Here is a 17596-nt window from a genome sequence, read left to right as displayed (position 1 = left end):
CTGGGTTGTTTGTCTACAACAGGAAGTAGTCTCCTGACTGAGAACACAGTTCTGGGTTGTTCATCAGGAAGTGGTTTCCTGCCTGACTGAGAACCCACTCACACAGTTCTGGGTTGTTTGTCTACAACAGGAAGTGGTCTCCTGCCTGACTGAGAACCCACCTCACACAGTTCTGGGTTGTTTGTCTACAACAGTTCCAACCTAGACAGATATGTAAGAGTGTTTTTAATGGGGGAAATAAGGTTAAAACAAGTCATTTACACTGAGTGGACAAAACGTTAGGAACTGCAATACCCCTGAAAAATCAGACTTTTTTTCCCGCCACAACAGGTTGAATAGATGTAAATGACCTTGAAAAGCAAAGTCAACTTGAGACCAGGTAGCAGACAGACAGCAGATTCAGTGAAACTTTATTCTCATATAAAATCCATAAATAGTGTGTGCAAGTGACAGCGTGCACAATTACAGCCAGGCGTGCGCACGTTGAGCTGCTGCAGTACAGTAGAAGATGGCAGTACAGTAAATATACATCTATATATCTGGTATTACAAAAATCTACGGCAAGGCCCGGACCAATCACTGAAACGCAAAACAGAAATACAGATTCCTCTCTCTGTGTCTGGGATGTCAGAACGGTCACGTCGTTGCCACGGAGATCCTGAGAGGAGGGAGGAGAGGGGGGGCAGGAAGGGTAAAGGGAGGGGGAGGGTGACGGGGGAGAGGGGAATCAAGCAGGTAAAACGCTGATATGATAAAGCCAACATAGACACAGCTTTGTCCTAAAGACCGTGGCCATGTAGAGTGGACTACGCGAGCGCAGTCTTGAAGGCGCCCCAGCCGTGGAAGCATCGTGTGAAGCAGTGTGGCTCGTTTCCCTTCCTGACCAGACGCAGCTTCCTGGGGGTCTCCGTCTCCTTAGAACGCATGTGCTGGATGTAGACCTAGAGGAGACAAAACCACCTTCATTATGTCCACATGGAACAATCTGACCTGCGGAAGTGGTGCTGACAGCATCTAGACACAGTAAAACAATAGACTGACAGACTGACATCTAGACACAGTAAAACAATAGACTGACAGAATTACATCTAGACACAGTAACACAATAGACTGACAGAATGACATCTAGACACAGTAACACAATAGACTGACAGAATGTCATCTAGACACAGTAAAGATCTAGTAACACAATAGACTGACATCTATACACAGTAAAGATCTAGTAAAACAATAGACTGACAGGCTGACATCTAGACACAGTAAAGATACAGTAAAACAATAGACTGACAGAATGACATATAGACACAGTAAAGATCTAGTAAAACAATAGACTGACAGAATGACATATAGACACAGTAAAGATATAGTAACACAATAGACTGACAGAATGACATCTAGACACAGTAAAGATCTAGTAAAACAATAGACTGACAGAATGACATCTAGACACAGTAAAGATATAGTAAAACAATAGACTGACAGACTGACATCTAGACACAGTAAAGATATAGTAACACAATAGACTGACAGAATGTCATCTAGACACAGTAAAGATCTAGTAACACAATAGACTGACATCTATACACAGTAAAGATCTAGTAACACAATAGACTGACAGAATGTCATCTAGACACAGTAAAGATCTAGTAACACAATAGACTGACATCTATACACAGTAAAGATCTAGTAAAACAATAGACTGACAGAATGACACAGTAAAGATATAGTAAAACAATAGACTGACAGAATGTCATCTAGACACAGTAAAGATCTAGTAAAACAATAGACTGACAGAATGACATCTAGACACAGTAAAGATATAGTACAACAATACTGACAGACTGACAGAATGACATCTAGACACAGTAAAGATCTAGTAAAACAATAGACTGACAGAATGACACAGTAAAGATATAGTAAAACAATAGACTGACAGACTGACAGAATATCATCTAGACACAGTAAAGATATAGTACAACAATAGACTGACAGAATGACACAGTAAAGATATAGTAAAACAATAGACTGACAGACTGACAGAATGACATCTAGACACAGTAAAGATATAGTAAAACAATAGACTGACAGAATGACATCTAGACACAGTAAAGATATAGTAAAACAATAGACTGACAGAATGACACAGTAAAGATATAGTAAAACAATAGACTGACAGAATGACACAGTAAAGATATAGTAAAACAATAGACTGACAGAATGACATCTAGACACAGTAAAGATATAGTAAAACAATAGACTGACAGAATGACATCTAGACACAGTAAAGATCTAGTAACACAATAGACTGACAGAATGACATCTAGACACAGTAAAGATATAGTAAAACAATAGACTGACAGAATGACATCTAGACACAGTAAAGATATAGTAAAACAATAGACTGACAGAATGACATCTAGACACAGTAAAGATATAGTAAAACAATAGACTGACAGAATGACACAGTAAAGATCTAGTAAAACAATAGACTGACAGAATGACATCTAGACACAGTAAAGATATAGTAAAACAATAGACTGACAGAATGACACAGTAAAGATATAGTAAAACAATAGACTGACAGAATGACACAGTAAAGATCTAGTAAAACAATAGACTGACAGAATGATATCTAGACACAGTAAAGATATAGTAAAACAATAAACTGACAGAATGACACAGTAAAGATCTAGTAAAACAATAGACTGACAGAATGACATCTAGACACAGTAAAGATCTAGTAACACAATAGACTGACAGAATGACATCTAGACACAGTAAAGATATAGTAAAACAATAGACTGACAGAATGACATCTAGACACAGTAAAGATATAGTAAAACAATAGACTGACAGAATGACATCTAGACACAGTAAAGATATAGTAAAACAATAGACTGACAGAATGACACAGTAAAGATCTAGTAAAACAATAGACTGACAGAATGACATCTAGACACAGTAAAGATCTAGTAAAACAATAGACTGACAGAATGACACAGTAAAGATATAGTAAAACAATAGACTGACAGAATGACACAGTAAATATATAGTAAAACAATAGACTGACAGAATGACATCTAGACACAGTAAAGATCTAGTAAAACAATAGACTGACAGAATGACATCTAGACACAGTAAAGATATAGTAAAACAATAGACTGACAGAATGACATCTAGACACAGTAAAGATATAGTAAAACAATAGACTGACAGAATGACATCTAGACACAGTAAAGATCTAGTAAAACAGACTGACAGACTGACAGAATGACATCTAGACACAGTAAAGATCTAGTAAAACAATAGACTGACAGAATGACATCTAGACACAGTAAAGATATAGTACAACAATACTGACAGACTGACAGAATGACATCTAGACACAGTAAAGATCTAGTAAAACAATAGACTGACAGAATGACACAGTAAAGATATAGTAAAACAATAGACTGACAGAATGTCATCTAGACACAGTAAAGATATAGTACAACAATAGACTGACAGAATGACACAGTAAAGATATAGTAAAACAATAGACTGACAGACTGACACAGTAAAGATATAGTAAAACAATAGACTGACAGAATATCATCTAGACACAGTAAAGATATAGTAAAACAATAGACTGACAGAATGACACAGTAAAGATATTGTAAAACAATAGACTGACAGAATGACACAGTAAAGATATAGTAAAACAATAGACTGACAGAATGACATCTAGACACAGTAAAGATATAGTAAAACAATAGACTGACAGAATGACATCTAGACACAGTAAAGATCTAGTAAAACAGACTGACAGACTGACAGAATGACATCTAGACACAGTAAAGATCTAGTAAAACAATAGACTGACAGAATGACACAGTAAAGATCTAGTAAAACAATAGACTGACAGAATGACATCTAGACACAGTAAAGATATAGTAAAACAATAGACTGACAGAATGACACAGTAAAGATATAGTAAAACAATAGACTGACAGAATGACATCTAGACACAGTAAAGATATAGTAAAACAATAGACTGACAGAATGACATCTAGACACAGTAAAGATATAGTAAAACAATAGACTGACAGAATGACATCTAGACACAGTAAAGATCTAGTAAAACAGACTGACAGACTGACAGAATGACATCTAGACACAGTAAAGATCTAGTAAAACAATAGACTGACAGAATGACATCTAGACACAGTAAAGATATAGTAAAACAATAGACTGACAGAATGACACAGTAAAGATATAGTAAAACAATAGACTGACAGAATGACATCTAGACACAGTAAAGATATAGTAAAACAATAGACTGACAGAATGACATCTAGACACAGTAAAGATATAGTAAAACAATAGACTGACAGAATGACATCTAGACACAGTAAAGATATAGTAAAACAATAGACTGACAGAATGACATCTAGACACAGTAAAGATCTAGTAAAACAGACTGACAGACTGACAGAATGACATCTAGACACAGTAAAGATCTAGTAAAACAATAGACTGACAGAATGACATATAGACAGACAGAATGACATCTAGACACAGTAAAGATCTAGTAAAACAATAGACTGACAGAATGACACAGTAAAGATATAGTAAAACAATAGACTGACATCTAGACACAGTAAAGATCTAGTAAAACAATAGACTGACAGAATGACACAGTAAAGATATAGTAAAACAATAGACTGACAGAATGACATCTAGACACAGTAAAGATCTAGTAAAACAATAGACTGACATCTAGACACAGTAAAGATATAGTAAAACAATAGACTGACATCTAGACACAGTAAAGATCTAGTAAAACAATAGAATGACAGAATGACACAGTAAAGATCTAGTAAAACAATAGACTGACAGAATGACACAGTAAAGATCTAGTAAAACAATAGACTGACAGAATGACACAGTAAAGATCTAGTAAAACAATAGACTGACAGAATGACACAGTAAAGATATAGTAAAACAATAGACTGACAGAATGACACAGTAAAGATATAGTAAAACAATAGACTGACAGAATGACACAGTAAAGATATTGTAAAACAATAGACTGACAGAATGACATCTAGACAGAGTAAAGATCTAGTAAAACAATAGACTGACAGAATGACATCTAGACAGAGTAAAGATCTAGTAAAACAATAGACTGACAGAATGACACAGTAAAGATCTAGTAAAACAATAGACTGACAGAATGACACAGTAAAGATATAGTAAAACAATAGACTGACAGAATGACACAGTAAAGATCTAGTAAAACAATAGACTGACAGAATGACACAGTAAAGATCTAGTAAAACAATAGACTGACAGAATGACACAGTAAAGATCTAGTAAAACAATAGACTGACAGAATGACACAGTAAAGATCTAGTAAAACAATAGACTGACAGAATGACACAGTAAAGACCTAGTAAAACAATAGACTGACAGAATGTCATCTATACACAGTAAATCATGAAAAGGTGGCCAGGGTTCAATCCCATCACTGTCTCCTGTGCTCCATTTAAAGGTAATTGAGCCAACATGTGCAGGGTTCACTGTGAATGTGGTCTTGGAACAGGAACATTGCCTTTAAATGGATCATAGCTGACAAAGTGGGATCGGATTCAATTCCAGCCTCAAAATCATTACAGTAGAGGAGCGAGGGGGTCACATGTCTTACCTGGCAGGCTTTGAGGCTGAGTTTAATTTCTACCTGGCTGGTCTGAGTTCCCACCCACATGTACACCTGACAGAGAGAGAGACAGGAAACACTATTACGGGTGTAGTGTCCAGGCCCTGTATACAGACAGACGGGTGTAGTGTCCAGGCCCTGTATACAGACAGACGGGTGTAGTGTCCAGGCCCTGTATACAGACAGACGGGTGTAGTGTCCAGGCCCTGTATACAGACAGACGGGTGTAGTGTCCAGGCCCTGTATACAGACAGACGGGTGTAGTGTCCAGGCCCTGTATACAGACAGACGGGTGTAGTGTCCAGGCCCTGTATACAGACAGACGGGTGTAGTGTCCAGGCCCTGTATACAGACAGACGGGTGGAGTGTCCAGGCCCTGTATACAGACAGACGGGTGGAGTGTCCAGGCCCTGTATACAGACAGACGGGTGTAGTGTCCAGGTGTATATAGACAGACAGGTGTAGTGTCCAGGTGTATATAGACAGACGGGTGTAGTGTCCAGGTGTATATAGACAGACGGGTGTAGTGTCCAGGTGTATATAGACAGACGGGTGTAGTGTTCAGGTGTATATAGACAGACGGGTGTAGTGTCCAGGTGTATATAGACAGACGGGTGTAGTGTCCAGGTGTATATAGACAGACAGGTGTTGTGTCCAGGTGTATATAGACAGATGGGTGTAGTGTCCAGGTGTATATAGACAGACAGGTGTAGTGTCCAGGTGTATATAGACAGACGGGTGTAGTGTCCAGGTGTATATAGACAGACGGGTGTAGTGTCCAGGTGTATATAGACAGACGGGTGTAGTGTCCAGGTGTATATAGACAGACAGGTGTAGTGTCCAGGTGTATATAGACAGACAGGTGTAGTGTCCAGGTGTATATAGACAGACGGGTGTAGTGTCCAGGTGTATATAGACAGACGGGTGTAGTGTCCAGGCCCTGTATACAGACATACGGGTGTAGTGTTCAGGTGTATATAGACAGACAGGTGTAGTGTCCAGGTGTATATAGACAGACGGGTGTAGTGTCCAGGTGTATATAGACAGACGGGTGTAGTGTCCAGGTGTATATAGACAGACGGGTGTAGTGTCCAGGTGTATATAGACAGACGGGTGTAGTGTCCAGGTGTATATAGACAGACAGGTGGTGTCCAGGTGTATAAAGACAGACAGGTGTAGTGTCCAGGTGTATATAGACAGACAGGTGTAGTGTCCAGGTGTATATAGACAGACAGGTGTAGTGTCCAGGTGTATATAGACAGACAGGTGTAGTGTCCAGGTGTATATAGACAGACGGGTGTAGTGTCCAGGTGTATATAGACAGACGGGTGTAGTGTCCAGGTGTATATAGACAGACGGGTGTAGTGTCCAGGTGTATATAGACAGACAGGTGGTGTCCAGGTGTATATAGACAGACAGGTGTAGTGTCCAGGTGTATATAGACAGACGGGTGTAGTGTCCAGGTGTATATAGACAGACGGGTGTAGTGTCCAGGTGTATATAGACAGACAGGTGGTGTCCAGGTGTATATAGACAGACAGGTGTAGTGTCCAGGTGTATATAGACAGACAGGTGTAGTGTCCAGGTGTATATAGACAGACAGGTGTAGTGTCCAGGTGTATATAGACAGACAGGTGTAGTGTCCAGGTGTATATAGACAGACGGGTGTAGTGTCCAGGTGTATATAGACAGACGGGTGTAGTGTCCAGGTGTATATAGACAGACGGGTGTAGTGTCCAGGTGTATATAGACAGACGGGTGTAGTGTCCAGGTGTATATAGACAGACGGGTGTAGTGTCCAGGTGTATATAGACAGACGGGTGTAGTGTCCAGGTGTATATAGACAGACGGGTGTAGTGTCCAGGTGTATATAGACAGACGGGTGTAGTGTCCAGGTGTATATAGACAGACGGGTGTAGTGTCCAGGTGTATATAGACAGACGGGTGTAGTGTCCAGGTGTATATAGACAGACGGGTGTAGTGTCCAGGTGTATATAGACAGACGGGTGTAGTGTCCAGGTGTATATAGACAGACGGGTGTAGTGTCCAGGTGTATATAGACAGACGGGTGTAGTGTCCAGGTGTATATAGACAGACGGGTGTAGTGTCCAGGTGTATACAGACAGACGGGTGTAGTGTCCAGGTGTATATAGACAGACGGGTGTAGTGTCCAGGTGTATATAGACAGACGGGTGTAGTGTCCAGGTGTATATAGACAGACGGGTGTTGTGTCCAGGTGTATATAGACAGACGGGTGTAGTGTCCAGGTGTATATAGACAGACGGGTGTAGTGTCCAGGTGTATATAGACAGACGGGTGTAGTGTCCAGGTGTATATAGACAGACGGGTGTAGTGTCCAGGTGTATATAGACAGACGGGTGTAGTGTCCAGGTGTATATAGACAGACGGGTGTAGTGTCCAGGTGTATATAGACAGACAGGTGTAGTGTCCAGGTGTATATAGACAGACAGGTGTAGTGTCCAGGTGTATATAGACAGACGGGTGTAGTGTCCAGGTGTATATAGACAGACGGGTGTAGTGTCCAGGTGTATATAGACAGACAGGTGTATATAGACAGACGGGTGTAGTGTCCAGGTGTATATAGACAGACAGGTGTATATAGACAGACGGGTGTAGTGTCCAGGTGTATATAGACAGACAGGTGTATATAGACAGACAGGTGTATATAGACAGACAGGTGTATATAGACAGACGGGTGTAGTGTCCAGGTGTATATAGACAGACGGGTGTAGTGTCCAGGTGTATATAGACAGACGGGTGTAGTGTCCAGGTGTATATAGACAGACGGGTGTAGTGTCCAGGTGTATATAGACAGACGGGTGTAGTGTCCAGGTGTATATAGACAGACGGGTGTAGTGTCCAGGTGTATATAGACAGACAGGTGTAGTGTCCAGGTGTATATAGACAGACGGGTGTAGTGTCCAGGTGTATATAGACAGACAGGTGTAGTGTCCAGGTGTATATAGACAGACGGGTGTAGTGTCCAGGTGTATATAGACAGACAGGTGTAGTGTCCAGGTGTATATAGACAGACAGGTGTAGTGTCCAGGTGTATATAGACAGACGGGTGTAGTGTCCAGGTGTATATAGACAGACGGGTGTAGTGTCCAGGTGTATATAGACAGACGGGTGTAGTGTCCAGGTGTATATAGACAGACAGGTGGTGTCCAGGTGTATATAGACAGACAGGTGTAGTGTCCAGGTGTATATAGACAGACAGGTGTAGTGTCCAGGTGTATATAGACAGACAGGTGTAGTGTCCAGGTGTATATAGACAGACAGGTGTAGTGTCCAGGTGTATATAGACAGACAGGTGTAGTGTCCAGGTGTATATAGACAGACGGGTGTAGTGTCCAGGTGTATATAGACAGACGGGTGTAGTGTCCAGGTGTATATAGACAGACAGGTGTAGTGTCCAGGTGTATATAGACAGACAGGTGTAGTGTCCAGGTGTATATAGACAGACAGGTGTAGTGTCCAGGTGTATATAGACAGACGGGTGTAGTGTCCTGGTGTATATAGACAGACGGGTGTAGTGTCCAGGTGTATATAGACAGACGGGTGTAGTGTCCAGGTGTATACAGACATACGGGTGTAGTGTTCAGGTGTATATAGACAGACAGGTGTAGTGTCCAGGTGTATATAGACATACGGGTGTAGTGTTCAGGTGTATATAGACAGACAGGTGTAGTGTCCAGGTGTATATAGACAGACAGGTGTAGTGTCCAGGTGTATATAGACAGACGGGTGTAGTGTCCTGGTGTATATAGACAGACGGGTGTAGTGTCCAGGTGTATATAGACAGACAGGTGTAGTGTCCAGGTGTATATAGACAGACAGGTGTAGTGTCCAGGTGTATATAGACAGACAGGTGTAGTGTCCAGGTGTATATAGACAGACGGGTGTAGTGTCCTGGTGTATATAGACAGACGGGTGTAGTGTCCAGGTGTATATAGACAGACAGGTGTATATAGACAGACAGGTGTAGTGTCCTGGTGTATATAGACAGACGGGTGTAGTGTCCAGGTGTATATAGACAGACAGGTGTATATAGACAGACAGGTGTAGTGTCCAGGTGTATATAGACAGACGGGTGTAGTGTCCTGGTGTATATAGACAGACAGGTGTAGTGTCCAGGTGTATATAGACAGACGGGTGTAGTGTCCAGGTGTATATAGACAGACGGGTGTAGTGTCCTGGTGTATATAGACAGACGGGTGTAGTGTCCTGGTGTATATAGACAGACAGGTGTAGTGTCCAGGTGTATATAGACAGACGGGTGTAGTGTCCAGGTGTATATAGACAGACGGGTGTAGTGTCCAGGTGTATATAGACAGACGGGTGTAGTGTCCAGGTGTATATAGACAGACGGGTGTAGTGTCCAGGCCCTGTATACAGACATACGGGTGTAGTGTTCAGGTGTATACAGACAGACAGGTGTAGTGTCCAGGTGTATATATAGCTAGTCCCACCTCTTTGCCATTGTCCAGTAGCATGATGTCATCGTCGGCCAGGTCGTCCTGACAGAAGTCAGAACATTTCTCAGACACGGCGAAGTATCCCTTCTCATTGGAGCAGCGGAACAGTCTGGCGTACTTCATATAGTCAGCGTCCTCGTCGTATACCTTCTGACAGCCAATCCCCACCCAGAAGAAGTTCTCCGGCTCCTCCCCCTCGTTGATCACCTAGGAGACAGGAGCTCCGGGTCAAAGCAGGTTCTTACCATAGAATTAGAATGATGTTTATCAGACAAACTGCCACGGTCAGAGGTTCCATGTTAACCAGTCAAACTGCCACGGTCAGAGGTTCCATGTTAACCAGTCAAACTGCTTCGGTCAGAGGTTCCATGTTAACCAGTCAAACTGCCTCGGTCAGAGGTTCCATGTTAACCAGTCAAACTGCCACGGTCAGAGGTTCCATGTTAACCAGTCAAACTGCCACGGTCAGAGGTTCCATGTTAACCAGTCAAACTGCCACGGTCAGAGGTTCCATGTTAACCAGTCAAACTGCCAAGGTCAGAGGTTCCATCCATGTTAACCAGTCAAACTGCCACGGTCAGAGGTTCCATCCATGTTAACCAGTCAAACTGCCACGGTCAGAGGTTCCATGTTAACCAGTCAAACTGCTTCGGTCAGAGGTTCCATGTTAACCAGTCAAACTGCCTCGGTCAGAGGTTCCATGTTAACCAGTCAAACTGCCACGGTCAGAGGTTCCATCCATGTTAACCAGTCAAACTGCCACGGTCAGAGGTTCCATGTTAACTAGTCAAACTGCCACGGTCAGAGGTTCCATGTTAACCAGTCAAACTGCCACGGTCAGAGGTTCCATGTTAACCAGTCAAACTGCCACGGTCAGAGGTTCCATGTTAACCAGTCAAACTGCCACGGTCAGAGGTTCCATCCATGTTAACCAGTCAAACTGCCACGGTCAGAGGTTCCATCCATGTTAACCAGTCAAACTGCCACGGTCAGAGGTTCCATGTTAACCAGTCAAACTGCCTCGTCAGAGGTTCCATGTTAACCAGTCAAACTGCCACGGTCAGAGGTTCCATCCATGTTAACCAGTCAAACTGCCACGGTCAGAGGTTCCATGTTAACTAGTCAAACTGCCACGGTCAGAGGTTCCATGTTAACCAGTCAAACTGCCACGGTCAGAGGTTCCATGTTAACCAGTCAAACTGCCACGGTCAGAGGTTCCATCCATGTTAACCAGTCAAACTGCCACGGTCAGAGGTTCCATGTTAACTAGTCAAACTGCCACGGTCAGAGGTTCCATGTTAACCAGTCAAACTGCCTCGTCAGAGGTTCCATGTTAACCAGTCAAACTGCCACGGTCAGAGGTTCCATCCATGTTAACTAGTCAAACTGCCACGGTCAGAGGTTCCATGTTAACCAGTCAAACGTTCCATGTTAACCAGTCAAACTGCCACGGTCAGAGGTTTCATCCATGTTAACCAGTCAAACTGCCACGGTCAGAGGTTCCATGTTAACTAGTCAAACTGCCACGGTCAAAGGTTCCATGTTAACCAGTCAAACTGCCTCGGTCAGAGGTTCCATGTTAACCAGTCAAACTGCCACGGTCAGAGGTTCCATGTTAACCAGTCAAACTGCCTCGGTCAGAGGTTCCATGTTAACCAGTCAAACTGCCACGGTCAGAGGTTCCATGTTAACCAGTCAAACTGCCTCGGTCAGAGGTTCCATGTTAACTAGTCAAACTGCCTCGGTATAACAGACAGATATTACAGACAGACAGGTATAACAGACAGGTGTAACAGACAGACAGATATTACAGACAGACAGATATTACAGACAGGCAGGTATAACAGACAGACAGGTATAACAGACAGGTGTAACAGACAGGTGTAACAGACAGGTGTAACAGACAGCCAGGTATAACAGACAGACAGGTGTAACAGACAGGTATAACAGACAGGTGTACCTGTTTGCTGTAGGTATAACAGACAGGTATAACAGACAGGTGTAACAGACAGACAGGTGTAACAGACAGGTGTAACAGACAGGTGTAACAGACATGTATAACAGACATGTATAACAGACATGTATAACAGACATGTATAACAGACAGGTGTACCTGTTTGCTGTAGGTATAACAGACAGGTATAACAGACAGCCAGGTATAACAGACAGACAGGTATAACAGACAGGTATAACAGACAGGTATAACAGACAGCCAGGTATAACAGACAGACAGGTGTACCTGTTTGCTGTAGGTATAACAGACAGACAGGTGTAACAGACAGGTATAACAGACAGGTGTACCTGTTTGCTGTAGGTATAACAGACAGGTATAACAGACAGGTGTAACAGACAGCCAGGTATAACAGACAGGTATAACAGACAGACAGGTATAACAGACAGGTATAACAGACAGGTGTACCTGTTTGCTGTAGGTATAACAGACAGGTATAACAGATAGCCAGGTATAACAGACAGCCAGGTATAACAGACAGGTACAACAGACAGACAGGTACAACAGACAGACAGGTATAACAGACAGACAGGTATAACAGACAGACAGGTATAACAGACAGGTATAACAGACAGACAGGTATAACAGACCGGTATAACAGACAGACAGGTACAACAGACAGGTACAACAGACAGGTACAACAGACAGCCAGGTATAACAGACAGACAGGTACAACAGACAGGTACAACAGACAGCCAGGTATAACAGACAGACAGGTACAACAGACAGGTATAACAGACAGGTATAACAGACAGACAGGTATAACAGACAGACAGGTATAACAGACAGGTATAACAGACAGACAGGTATAACAGACCGGTATAACAGACAGACAGGTACAACAGACCGGTATAACAGACAGACAGGTACAACAGACAGGTACAACAGACAGGTACAACAGACAGGTACAACAGACAGGTACAACAGACAGCCAGGTATAACAGACAGACAGGTACAACAGACAGGTACAACAGACAGGTACAACAGACAGGTACAACAGACAGCCAGGTACAACAGGCAGGTATAACAGACAGACAGGTATAACAGACAGACAGGTATAACAGACAGACAGGTATAACAGACAGACAGGTATAACAGACAGACAGACATAACAGACAGGTATAACAGACAGGTATAACAGACAGACAGGTATAACAGACAGACAGGTATAACAGACAGGTATAACAGACAGACAGGTATAACAGACCGGTATAACAGACAGACAGGTACAACAGACCGGTATAACAGACAGACAGGTACAACAGACAGGTACAACAGACAGGTACAACAGACAGGTACAACAGACAGGTACAACAGACAGGTACAACAGACAGCCAGGTATAACAGACAGACAGGTACAACAGACAGGTACAACAGACAGGTACAACAGACAGGTACAACAGACAGCCAGGTACAACAGGCAGGTATAACAGACAGGTATAACAGACAGACAGGTATAACAGACAGACAGGTATAACAGACAGACAGGTATAACAGACAGACAGACATAACAGACAGGTATAACAGACAGGTATAACAGACAGGTATAACAGACAGACAGACATAACAGACAGGTATAACAGACAGGTATAACAGACAGGTGTACCTGTTTGCTGTAGGTGTCATCAAACATACAGTTCATGATGTCTTCCGCCAGTTTGGCCTCATCAGGATCAGCAGCCCGGCCCACCCAGGTATACACTATGCCCTGGTTGTCTGTGCTCTCAAACGGCACCTACACACACACACACACACACACACACACACACACACACCCACAGGCACACACACTATTAAGCTACTTACATTTTACACTCAATTAAAGTTCTGACAGGTTAAAGGTTTCTTTCAGTGTGATATGTCCTGTTATCGAGGTCAGAGGTCAGTGTGTCTCAGGTATATAACTGACCTTGAGGATGAAGCAGAACTCTGAGTTCAGGTTACTGGAGTCCGTTCCTATCTGGATGGTCCTGGAGAGAGGAGAGGGAGAAGGGAGAGGAGAGGAGGGGGAGAAAGAGGGCGAGAGAGAAAGGAGAGAGGGAGAGGAGAGGGAGAGAGAGGAGAGCAAGAGAGGAGAGGGAGAAAGAGGGAGAGAGAGAGAGAGAGGAGAGAGGGAGAGGGGGAGAAGGAGAGTGCGAGGGAGAGAGAGGAGAGGGAGAGAGAGAGGGAGAAAGAGGGCAAGAGAGGAGAGGGAGAAAGAGGGCGAGGAGAAAGGAGAGCTTCAGTTGGGTTTACTCTTCCTCCATTGAAAAACAACGTCTCCTCGTCACAGCCGTTCTAGTGTCACGTACCTGGTTTACAGTTTGAGTACAGAGAGCCCTGCCATTGGTGCTGTGTGGTAGAGGGGGTGTGTACCTGGTACAGAGAGCGCTGCCATTGGTGCTGTGTGGTAGAGGGGGTGTGTACCTGGTACAGAGAGTCCTGCCATTGGTGCTGTGTGGTAGAGGGGGTGTGTACCTGGTACAGAGAGTCCTGCCATTGGTGCTGTGTGGTAGAGGGGGTGTGTACCTGGTACAGAGAGCCCTGCCATTGGTGCTGTGTGGTAGAGGGGGTGTGTACCTGGTACAGAGAGTCCTGCCATTGGTGCATATGTGGTAGAGGGGGTGTGTACCTGGTACAGAGAGCGCTGCCATTGGTGCGTATGTGGTAGAGGGGGTGTGTACCTGGTACAGAGAGCCCTGCCATTGGTGCTGTGTGGTAGAGGGTGTGTGTACCTGGTACAGAGAGCGCTGCCATTGGTGCGTATGTGGTAGAGGGGGTGTGTACCTGGTACAGAGAGCCCTGCCATTGGTGCGTATGTGGTAGAGGGGGTGTGTACCTGGTACAGAAAGCACTGCCATTGGTGCTGTGTGGTAGAGGGGGTGTGTACCTGGTACAGAGAGTCCAGCCATTGGTGCTGTGTGGTAAAGGGTGTGTGTACCTGGTACAGAGAGCCCTGCCATTGGTGCTGTGTGGTAGAGGGGGTGTGTACCTGGTACAGAGAGCGCTACCATTGGTGCTGTGTGGTAGAGGGGGTGTGTACCTGGTACAGAGAGCGCTGCCATTGGTGCTGTGTGGTAGAGGGTGTGTGTACCTGGTACAGAGAGCCCTGCCATTGGTGCTGTGTGGTAGAGGGGGTGTGTACCTGGTACAGAGAGCGCTGCCATTGGTGCGTATGTGGTAGAGGGGGTGTGTACCTGGTACAGAGAGCCCTGCCATTGGTGCGTATGTGGTAGAGGGGGTGTGTACCTGGTACAGAGAGCGCTGCCATTGGTGCTGTGTGGTAGAGGGGGTGTGTACCTGGTACAGAGAGCGCTGCCATTGGTGCGTATGTGGTAGAGGGGGTGTGTACCTGGTACAGAGAGCCCTGCCATTGGTGCGTATGTGGTAGAGGGGGTGTGTACCTGGTACAGAGAGCGCTGCCATTGGTGCTGTGTGGTAGAGGGGGTGTGTACCTGGTACAGAGAGCCCTGCCATTGGTGCTGTGTGGTAGAGGGGGTGTGTACCTGGTACAGAGAGCGCTGCCATTGGTGCTGTGTGGTAGAGGGGGTGTGTACCTGGTACAGAGAGCCCTGCCATTGGTGCTGTGTGGTAGAGGGGGTGTGTACCTGGTACAGAGAGCCCTGCCATTGGTGCTGTGTGGTAGAGGGGGTGTGTACCTGGTACAGAGAGCGCTGCCATTGGTGCTGTGTGGTAGAGGGGGTGTGTACCTGGTACAGAGAGTCCAGCCATTGGTGCGTATGTGGTAGAGGGGGTGTGTACCTGGTACAGAGAGCGCTGCCATTGGTGCTGTGTGGTAGAGGGGGTGTGTACCTGGTACAGAGAGCGCTGCCATTGGTGCGTATGTGGTAGAGGGGGTGTGTACCTGGTACAGAGAGTCCAGCCATTGGTGCGTATGTGGTAGAGGGGGTGTGTACCTGGTACAGAGAGCGCTGCCATTGGTGCGTATGTGGTAGAGGGGGTGTGTACCTGGTACAGAGAGCGCTGCCATTGGTGCTGTGTGGTAGAGGGGGTGTGTACCTGGTACAGAGAGCCCTGCCATTGGTGCGTATGTGGTAGAGGGGGTGTGTACCTGGTACAGAGAGCGCTGCCATTGGTGCGTATGTGGTAGAGGGGGTGTGTACCTGGTACAGAGAGTCCTGCCATTGGTGCTATGTGGTAGAGGGGGTGTGTACCTGGTACAGAGAGCCCTGCCATTGGTGCTGTGTGGTAGAGGGGGTGTGTACCTGGTACAGAGAGCGCTGCCATTGGTGCGTATGTGGTAGAGGGGGTGTGTACCTGGTACAGAGAGCCCTGCCATTGGTGCTGTGTGGTAGAGGGGGTGTGTACCTGGTACAGAGAGCCCTGCCATTGGTGATATGTGGTAGAGGGGGTGTGTACCTGGTACAGAGAGCGCTGCCATTGGTGCTGTGTGGTAGAGGGGGTGTGTACCTGGTAAAGAGAGCGCTGCCATTGGTGCTATGTGGTAGAGGGGGTGTGTACCTGGTACAGAGAGCGCTGCCATTGGTGCTATGTGGTAGAGGGGGTGTGTACCTGGTACAGAGAGCGCTGCCATTGGTGCGTATGTGGTAGAGGGGGTGTGTACCTGGTACAGAGAGCGCTGCCATTGGTGCTGTGTGGTAGAGGGTGTGTGTACCTGGTACAGAGAGCGCTGCCATTGGTGCTGTGTGGTAGAGGGGGTGTGTACCTGGTACAGAGAGCGCTGCCATTGGTGCTGTGTGGTAGAGGGGGTGTGTACCTGGTACAGAGAGCCCTGCCATTGGTGCTGTGTGGTAGAGGGGGTGTGTACCTGGTACAGAGAGTCCAGCCATTGGTGCTGTGTGGTAGAGGGGGTGTGTACCTGGTACAGAGAGCGCTGCCATTGGTGCTGTGTGGTAGAGGGGGTGTGTACCTGGTACAGAGAGCCCTGCCATTGGTGCTGTGTGGTAGAGGGGGTGTGTACCTGGTACAGAGAGCCCTGCCATTGGTGCTGTGTGGTAGAGGGGGTGTGTACCTGGTACAGAGAGCCCTGCCATTGGTGCTGTGTGGTAGAGGGGGTGTGTACCTGGTACAGAGAGCCCTGCCATTGGTGCTATGTGGTAGAGGGGGTGTGTACCTGGTACAGAGAGTCCTGCCATTGGTGCGTATGTGGTAGAGGGGGTGTGTACCTGGTACAGAGAGCGCTGCCATTGGTGCTGTGTGGTAGAGGGGGTGTGTACCTGGTACAGAGAGCGCTGCCATTGGTGCGTATGTGGTAGAGGGGGTGTGTACCTGGTACAGAGAGCCCTGCCATTGGTGCTGTGTGGTAGAGGGGGTGTGTACCTGGTACAGAGAGCGCTGCCATTGGTGCTGTGTGGTAGAGGGTGTGTGTACCTGGTACAGAGAGCGCTGCCATTGGTGCTGTGTGGTAGAGGGGGTGTGTACCTGGTA

The 17596-nt window shown here is 45.4% G+C and overlaps 1 protein-coding gene across 6 annotated transcripts in view; it reads right to left on the bottom strand.

Moving 5' to 3' along the window:
• Window positions 1-393: 393 nt before the first annotated feature.
• Window positions 394-17596, bottom strand: part of flii (FLII actin remodeling protein) — a 65913-nt gene continuing 48710 nt past the window's right edge. For all 6 annotated transcript variants that reach the window (XM_090197953.1, XM_090197954.1, XM_090197955.1 and 3 more), the window contains 5 exons: window positions 14118-14178; window positions 13815-13943; window positions 10192-10404; window positions 5687-5752; window positions 394-941 (listed from right to left, as the gene is read on the bottom strand). In XM_090197953.1, coding sequence (XP_090054079.1) covers window positions 807-941; window positions 5687-5752; window positions 10192-10404; window positions 13815-13943; window positions 14118-14178 — 604 coding nt within the window. In that variant the 3' untranslated portion in view covers window positions 394-806. The remainder of the gene's footprint in view (window positions 942-5686; window positions 5753-10191; window positions 10405-13814; window positions 13944-14117; window positions 14179-17596) is intronic.

This window comes from Oncorhynchus mykiss, chromosome 13 (assembly GCF_057628025.1).
Source record: "Oncorhynchus mykiss isolate SJ-2025 chromosome 13, ASM5762802v1, whole genome shotgun sequence".
Lineage (NCBI taxonomy): Eukaryota > Metazoa > Chordata > Actinopteri > Salmoniformes > Salmonidae > Oncorhynchus > Oncorhynchus mykiss.
The sequence above is the reverse complement of the archived record's forward strand: the minus strand, read 5'-3'. Positions and strand labels throughout refer to the sequence as shown.